General features: G+C 33.2%; 1 protein-coding gene across 1 annotated transcript in view; it reads left to right on the top strand.

Moving 5' to 3' along the window:
• The window catches only part of LOC111390786 (E3 ubiquitin-protein ligase XBAT33-like), a 6,504-nt gene extending 406 nt beyond the window's left edge, over window positions 1-6,098 (top strand). The window contains exons 2-10 of the mRNA XM_023015893.1: window positions 149-208; window positions 503-574; window positions 1,048-1,232; window positions 2,336-2,496; window positions 2,691-2,749; window positions 2,883-2,929; window positions 3,020-3,163; window positions 3,302-3,390; window positions 5,268-6,098. Of these exons, the coding sequence (XP_022871661.1) occupies window positions 149-208; window positions 503-574; window positions 1,048-1,232; window positions 2,336-2,496; window positions 2,691-2,749; window positions 2,883-2,929; window positions 3,020-3,163; window positions 3,302-3,390; window positions 5,268-5,809 (1,359 nt within the window). The 3' untranslated portion in view covers window positions 5,810-6,098. The remainder of the gene's footprint in view (window positions 1-148; window positions 209-502; window positions 575-1,047; window positions 1,233-2,335; window positions 2,497-2,690; window positions 2,750-2,882; window positions 2,930-3,019; window positions 3,164-3,301; window positions 3,391-5,267) is intronic.
• The last annotated feature ends 3,305 nt before the right edge of the window (window positions 6,099-9,403 follow it).

Raw genomic sequence — 9,403 nt, forward strand, 5'->3', positions numbered from 1 at the left:
GAGGTCCCCCCCCCCCCCCCCCCTTTTTTAGTTCATCTTGTCATTCTTTCTGGAAGAACCCATCAATTTTTAAATTTTTTTTGGTATATGTATGTAATTGGATTTGTGTGTTATGGTTGTGTTCATCCGTGGAAGTTTGGATTTTTAGATTGTGGCATTGTTGCTGGAGAATGGAGCTGACGTGAATTCAAGAAATTATTGTGGGCAGGTACTAAATTTTTACTGTTTTGCCTCTGCCTTCTTATATCTGGATTAAATTTATCGTGTGATATAAACTGGGATTTCACTTATGTTTAGATGGTGAAAATGGATATACAGATAGTTCTTGTAATTTTAAAGGGAGAAAAGAGGGGGGGGGGGGGGGGGGGGGGGGGGGGGGGGTCAATTATTGATATAATATTTATATGAGATAGTATAGGTGGGATTTTTCTTGAAATAATAGATCAATTGTTGGATCTCTGTAAATCTGAGTTTTGAGATGTTTTTGAAATGGTTTCTGCAGACAGCATTGATGCAAGCGTGTCGATATGGCCACTGGGAAGTTGTTCAAACTCTTCTTCTCTTCAGATGCAATGTAAACCTTCCATTAAATAGATCTTTTCTTTTACATTTGCTTTACCTCCCTTTTTATACCATTTTTTGTTCAAGAATGGAATCTTATTGGATTTTCCACAAAGTGGTGACGAAACGTATAACTTGTACAATAAAATTTCCATTTATCCGTGATCTAGGCATAGGTAGCAATCGATTCTATAATTCTTCTCATTACCTAGGGTGTCCTAACCATCCAACCGCTATTCCATCTCCGTTATCCATTGATTCCACTGGCATTCCGACCTTTACCACAATGATGCTGTCCATAAATCAAATTATTTCGTGGATTGGATTTCACTGGACTAAAGCCATATTCTCCTACCTTTGATTTTAATATTTTTTATCGTTTTGGTTATGAGAAAAATATGGCGGAAATTTGTGTATTTATATCTGATTTCCAATTTGAGAAGCCTGTTACGATTACGTGAATATCATGCACTGGCTGCCTTTCAGGTAACAAGAGCAGATTATATTAGCGGCAGGACTGCTCTACATTTTGCTGCAGTGAATGGACACGTGAGATGTTTGCGACTAGTGGTTGCTGATTTTGTTCCCAGCGCTCCATTCGAACCTGTAAATGGCCAATCAAATGGTGGTAGGGGGGATAGTTTGAATCCTAAAAGCAATCCCGAACTGAGGTTTGTGGTTTATGTGTGTTTGTATGTTCTGCTTTTATCCGACTCCACATGGTTCACTATCTTCATCTGATCTTTTATCACGTTAAAGCTCAGGCCAGCTCCTATGGTATTATTATATACTTCTTATAATTAGCAGACAGAATTCTATTGGTCTAATTCCAGACCTAATGATTGATTCTGGAGGAAGAAAAAGAGTAAAAAATCTTCAACTAATACAGAAAAAAGTAATCAGAAAAATTTGCTTTGCACAAGCTTTCCTGGAATTTCTAAAAATCTTTTGAAATATAAGTACATATAGGAGTTCTTTGGATTCAACCATGATCCATACTTTTGAAATAAATAATAATATATAGCGAGTAAATGACACGGATATTTAGTGATTGGTCCTCAATGGATTCACTAAATGGTGAAGCCAAAATTCAAGTTTTTCCTCAAGCCTTTCTTGCACACTAAAGGGTCCCTTAATAAACCCTTTATATAGTAGGAATATTATCTAGATCCATACTTGATGAGAAAGTGTACTCTATGATTGGACTCCCAAAGTCCAATAGAACGAGTGACAAGATGAGTTGTTTGCCCAGTTCTACTATTTTCACTCGTTTTTTCACTGTGGGCAAGATGTATGACTTGAGCAGTTCAGTGATATTTGGAAAATAATAACACACATGCAAGGTTCTGGTGATATACAGGTTTTGGTGTGTTTGAGAGTTGTGGTTCCAGCTGAGACAGAAAAAAATGAACTGATGAGATTAAAAAAAGAATATAGTCCTAATACGATTGCAATTTGGAAGTCTCAGATATTTCTATTCGGCTGTGATTTCTTTTAGTTGTATGAGGAGCATTTCATTCATCATCATTATAATAAAATTTATTGAATTAGAATATCAATAAAATACAATCCCATTTTGCTTCATGATTAAGCTCTTCAAACTTTGAGGACTAAATTAGCTAAAAATTCTGCTCGATCAATTTCTTAAAGAGGGACATTAGCTGAGTTGCTCCATCACACTATTGTTGAGATGATAACAAGCTATTTTATTGAAATTGATTAAATGCTTCAACCTTTGACCTTTTTAAAATGTATCTTTCATATTCCATAACAGCGCTCTCTCCAAGTTTGTAAATAAGGCTGCTGACTGTGGTATTACTGCTCTTCACATGGCTGCGTTGAATGGATATTTCGACTGTGTACAGCTTCTACTTGACCTTCATGCCAGTGTGTCAGCTGTGACATTCCATTATGGAACATCTGTGGATATGATTGGTATGTTATTTTGTTAAAGAATAATAAGATGCTTTTGGAAACCACTTCATGCATGTTTCTTTCACAATAGTGGACAGTACTACACAATACAATTTTTAAGATTTTATCTTGTTTTACTTTCTTAATAGGCCATATTGTCCAATCCACTTTACCAAACATGTATCACGTGCTTTAACTTGATGTAATATTCTTAGGACCTGGAAGCACTCCTTTGCATTATGCTGCTTGTGGGGGAAATTTAAAATGCTGCCAGGTGGCGATTTGTTCTTTCTTGTTGATATTTACACTTTATGGTGAAAGGAAACAAATGAAATTCCTCGTCTATTATTTCTTGACATTTGCAATCGACGTATAGTCAGAAATTATGAACATTTTGATTTATGCAGATCCTTCTTGCAAGAGGTGCCAGTCGTTTGGCATTGAACTGCAATGAGTAAGCCAACTGAATATTTCATCTTCTAGACTTTGTTCATTGTATGTACCTTTAGTACATGATACTTAACAGACCTATTCTCGATTTCAGATGGCTTCCTATTGATGTTGCAAGGATGTGGGAGCGTCATTGGCTTGAGCCACTGCTGGCGCCTAATTCTGACTTGATCCTCCCAGTGTTTCCGTCTTCTAACTATTTATCATTGCCGCTCATGAGTGTGCTCAACATAGCAAGGTGAATTTCGAGATGTCAAGAAAATTTACATATACCCAAATAACTAATCATGCTTATTCTTTACGTAAAACTGTAATTTAATGTTTAATGGAAATACCATTTATTCATGGTAATTATGTTCATGATTGATTTCTGCAGAGATTATGGGTTGCAGTCGTCAGTAGTTTCTGATGACACTGAGATTTGTGCAGTTTGCTTGGAGAGAGCGTGTACAGTAGCTGCCGAAGGTCAGTTGTTTCACTTTCTATTAATATAATTTTCTTTCCGAAATTAAAATATGCCCATTGACCTCTTCCTACTATTTTATGGGTATTTCAGTTGTCTGTTCTTCTACCTTATTCATGCGTGTTAGCAATCAACTTGCGTTCAGAAATTATAAATATCTGATGACCAACTGTTTTTATATTCTATGGGATTAAAAAATCAAGGACATGAATAACTTTATGAATTGCCATGTCATTTTAGAATAGATCTTGCAATGTTATTTTTTCTGGTTTCTTTTGTTGCTTTCCTATTTTCTGGCCATTATTTGCTCTCGTCTTAAGCTCATAATTTAGTTGTGCCAGTTACATATATAAAATCATGCCACATATTTTAGAAAATGCTTCTTTTCTTGCCCAATCTATCAATCCGTCTTAAAGGTAATCTTGGGTTTATAGTAGCTATTCCAGGATATCTTAAATATCCCATTTACTGGTGAAATAAAAGAAAACAGACCACGAATGTTGGCTAAAAGAAAAGAGAGGGAAGATCCGACATGTCTATCTGGGTCAATGTCAATATCATAAAAACCTACATTCCCACGTCCAGTACTAGCAAATAACTTGATTTCATGCAGATCACTAAAAATGGTAAAATGTGAGCTCTCACTACTTTTATAGTCATTCAATTTATTTCCTTAGAGTATAAATTATCATTAAAATCTTTAAAACCTAAAATGTATGTAAATAATAATATTAAGGCCAAAAATTTCAAGGACTCAATTGTTTAGCAATTTTACTGGTTTACATAACTATTTTTTTCAAGGTCAAGATTTGTTTCCCAATAGTAGGACAATAGGACTCTGAGAACTGGTTATAGTCTATTTGTATACTAGTACTGATTCATTGAGAAATTGAAGTGAATAAAGACGATGTTTAAAATTGTAGCAGTTACAAAGTTATTGAGCTTGGTAGTTATAGTATGTAATGTTGGACACAAATGTCTCAGAGCAACCACAGAGGATAATTTTGCCATAAAATATTATAGTTTTAGTTACTTAAGTTCAATGCAAGCGATTAAGATGAGTTGAATGAAATCAGTTCTACGCAATGGAAAGATACTGTTATAAAGCTAGTCAACAAAATATTTGTATTAGACATGCTATGGTTTATACTACCGAGTGATTAGGCTGTTGAAAGATTAAAAGTCTATAAGATGAATTTGGTGAAAAATGATGATGTGAAGATGGATTTGTAGCCATGTTAGAATGGATAATATATATAAAAATAAGAGTATGCACCCTTGTGTATGAGAGGAAGATAGAAGAATAACAATGAAAGGACAAAAAATAAATAAAAATAAAGTATTGATGAAACCTGGTAATGTCTACAGTAATTATGACTCTTCATTTTACACTAAATAAGGCCTCGAGTTTATATTATGGAGATGTTCTGCTCTCAGAAAAAATGTTAAGAATTGCATATCTGGAATTTGGCCAACCTCTACTTATCAGCTTCAGTCTGCTCTAAACTTTGTAATTATATTTCTCTGACTCTCATCATTGCATCAGACATTACGTAATATTTTACAGAAACCTTTTTGCATTGTGATATGGTAGTTTGCCATTTTTGATTTGTTTTTCGAACTAGTCCACCTTTATGCAAACACCAATGTTGGAACCTTCATGAAAATTGAGATGTTGAAGTGCTGATGGAAGTTGTACACTTTCTTAACACACAACAGATAAACACAACATGAATGTGCGCCCAAAGATTGAACATATGCATATTGATGTGATGAAGAGAGAATATTTTACTTCCACTTTTATCTGAAACCTTGGAAGACTTTCAAAATCTTTGATTTTTACATTTATTTACGATAATTTTATGCCGTGAACTTTCAGGTTGTGCACACGAACTCTGCATAAAATGTGCGTTTTACCTTTGCTCAAGCAGTAACTTCCGTTCTGAATCATTAATACCTCCTGGTTCCATTCCCTGTCCTCTTTGCCGACACGGCATTGTCTCTTTTGTTAAATTGCTTGGTTCCTCAGTAAAGGAAAATAAATTACCTCTATCACTTAGCTTATGCACTCCATGCGTCCTTCACCACAGAGAACAAGACATATTAGATGCTCCTAGCTCACCTGATACAAGTAACAAATGTGTAGCTTCTGTTTCTTCGGATATTTTCTGTCCGGTTACTTGTAGTCCATTTCCCTCTGTTGCAATCCCTCTGTGCATATGCAATGAAGGACATTGTCAGAATTTTGATTCTAGAGGAAATGAAACTCAAGAAGAACCATCTCATCATTCACAATCCACATCGATTGAACAGGAAAAGACGGAAGAAATACGACTGGAGAAAACGACCTGTTCGAGTATGTTTTGGGGTAGAAGAAGCTGCAGCAGGGAGCATCAGTGTAATGCTGAAATAAGTGCATGAACGGTTGTGTAAGATCTTATTCGTGTTTTTATAAACAGAAGATTATCTCAAGTATAAAATACTCGGATTCAAGTTTCTGGTGTCGAAGTCCAGAAGTTGAAGTATTCAAAATCGGCTTTTCTGCTGCTATTTGTTGTCCTCTGGTGATGATCAAGAACATCTAGTTCAGGCATGACAAGTTGACTGGTTTTGTAGGTTGCTTTAGAGATTTTAAACACGGCATGTAAAAAATCTGAATGTACATGATTGGTTATAAATGTCATGTGAGTGTTGGCATTTTTCTTGATTATCTTCAATTGTTTTCTACAAATTAATTTATGCAGAGATTTCTTTCGATTTTCCATATTCTTGTGTAGAGTGAATTTTATAAGAGCCTCCTAGGTTTGTCCAGTTTCTCAATTTCTGTGTGCCATCCTGGCAATCTTCTCTGTATAAAATTGTTAGCTTTTAAGGAAATACAAGAGTTTGGAACAGTTGTTTATGGGAATATTGTTTAATAAGCAATAAAAATGATTCAAATATAACATCAAATTCATGGAAACATGCAAAAGAGAGAGATTTTCTATTTCTTTATTTTTCTTCTTTTAATTTTTTTTAATTTTCTGACTGTTATATACTTCAAATTTTTGCTCAATTGATCATGAATCCACCATTATTAACCTACTTTAAACTTCAATTACCCATTATTGTACGGTAAAAAATTAAGTTGCAAAATTTTTTTCCATAATAATTTTTTTTTTTTCTCTTGAATGCTCATTTCATAAATATTTTGCTTTTCGCTCGAAATGGATATTTTATCCAAAATATTTTTCCATAGTGTTTCATATGAAATTTAACTAATAAATGAATACTAATTTATTAAAAATAATCATTTCAACCATAAAAACATAATCAAATGCAATTGGCAAATGACAAAGTCTGAATATTCCATAAATTACAACATAAAAAATAAATTCCAGAAAAATAAAAATCCAACAATGAATTTCAATTTTTCATAAAATCCAAATCACCAAATTAGAAAATGAAAGAAAAAAAAAACATTGCTTATATTAGAAGTGAGATAAAAGTTGAAACTTCGAAATTTATTTAAGTTCAAAATTTTTAATGAAAATTCACACATGGCATTAAAAAATCCCTCCAAAATTCCCAAAATCCAAATCTAAGTAAATCCTCTTCTTGAAGTTCATCATAAATGCTAAGAACCCTATTAATAGACACAATAAGAGGATTGGAGCCCATGAATTGAGATTGTGAGGATATTTAGGTACAGAACCTCTCTAATTAATAATTAATTACTTAGAAATTGCAATTTTTTTTTCTTTTTTGTAAAATGAATTAAATATCTCAAATCTATTATATCAGTGATTTGTTTTCATGTTGTTGGCCCAACAAACGTTGTTGAATCAATCATAGATGGACGGCCAGAATCTATTTCTTGTACATGTATTTTTAAAATTTTTCTCGATTGTTTATTTTTCAATAGTTACTTATCTATCATCAAGGTTTATGATAATTAGGGTATGTTTGATTGCAAGAATGGAATTTGGGTGGAAAGAAGACGAATTTCATGGAATTGAATTGTCTAGAACTTATTTTACTGAGAATTGTCAATTAAATGTATTTGATTAGTACAAATTTCTACTTGAAAAATGTTAAAATTTTGGATCTTTTGATATTCGTCTGGCTTTGTTTTCCATGAAAATTGTCAATTAAAGAGATAAAATTTGTTATAATTATGGATAGAATTTGTTTCCATTGCCAAAAATAAAAAAAAGCTGGAAAACTCAATTCCCACCAAAACTAAAGGAAAATCAATTCCTTAAAAACTTGGATAATGTGCTCACGTGAGGGTTGGGAGGAAAATTAATTATATGGAAAATTTTAGGTGTCAAATATACCATTTGGGTGTAAAAAATTTTCATTTTTCAACCTATCAAACAGGCCCTTAGTCTAATGATAAGAAAGTGTAGAATGACATTTATGGATTAAACATCGATTTGTTCTAACATTTTTTTAACAATATAATTAGGGAAGCTTCAATGATAATTAACACGAGTCTCTTTCACGCTAGCCGTTGGAGCCAGCCATCTTAATTATATCAAATTTAATTAAGATAATGGTGAAATGGCGATATAAATGGATTATGATCACAAACGAACAGCTGGATTGGATTATGCCATGAGGCAATCTCATATAGTTTCATATATTGCAGCACAATAATTTCATTTTTACTTTATTCAGAAAGAAAGTAAATTTGTGTCACGCTAGATCAGACAAAGTTGAATAGGACTTAAAAAGAAAAAGCCAAACCTGCTCGTTAGTCCTGTCTCATGTATTGGTGATCAGCTAAAGAGATTTTGAAAGCCAAAAAATAAACAATTAATTAATTTGTAATATGATTTTTTTATAACATCGTTGACAATGATGTGTGTGACAAAAAAGTATTGATTGAAAAGATAGATTGTTTTTTTAACTATCCAACGACAACATGCCACATGACATATTGTCAACAATATTGTCAAATTCATTGTACATGAAACATTGTTCAAAAATAAAACATCAAGTACATTTTGGTTTCATTGTCTCCACACTCAGAAATTGATATGAAATCTCTTGATCGAAGCATAGACATCCAACCACTTGTATAAAGGAACTTGTAATTCCCAAGTGAAGAACCTCCAGAAGCATGACTAATAACATTATACAGATGTTTCCACAATGAGCGCAGAATTTTAGACTGCTGGGAAGCGCTTTCGATCATATGCGATCACCTAACTCATCCCTCGAAGAGAAGGTCAACATGACCTACGCGAGCTTGCTTCAAAATGTGGGACCAAGGAGATCTGGATTGGCTAAAAAGAGCGTATAGTCAACCTAGATGTCAAACAAAAAAGTATTATTGATAAATAGTTTACCAATAAACGTTCTTTTTTTACTAAAGAAAAGATATATTATCCATTGTTCTCAAAATATAATTGGATCAAAAAATTTGGGAATCAAATCGAAAGTCAATCTAATCACAGTTTATAAATCAAATATATAGAGAGCTTGTGCAAAGCCTAGGAAATCGTCTTGTTCATTCGAAAATCGGTGAATCAATTATGATTTTTTGGGTTTCGCAATTAATATTTTTATTAAAAAATATTAGAGTAAATTGAAAAAGAGAATGCTTTACCTCCATTTCTCGCCGCCTAGTAGCCACTAGAGCTTGATCTCATTAGTATCTCTTTCGTGAAGCCTTTGCACAAGGTTTCAGTCAAAACATTCCAATTCAAAAACGAAAATGAATCTTAAACAAGTATAAGTATTCAAGATTGATCTCATAGGTACCGGATGTGGAACACTACAATCGGCTGTGTAGTCAGTTTTGTAACCAATCATTATCTCTCACCATCTATTGTAGTGTATTATATTATCCGAGTGCTTAACATAAGTTAAACACCGATATTTTATGTGAAGCACCGATATTTAGAAGATTAGTCATGTATAAGTATTTGTGCAGACTATATATATAAGACAAGAGACGGTCATATATCTTGGAATTCTATTTCAAAGGCAATAATTATTTTAGCAAGGATGTCTACTTTTTCTCAT

Source organism: Olea europaea, unplaced genomic scaffold, assembly GCF_002742605.1.
Source record: "Olea europaea var. sylvestris unplaced genomic scaffold, O_europaea_v1 scaffold716, whole genome shotgun sequence".
Lineage (NCBI taxonomy): Eukaryota > Viridiplantae > Streptophyta > Magnoliopsida > Lamiales > Oleaceae > Olea > Olea europaea.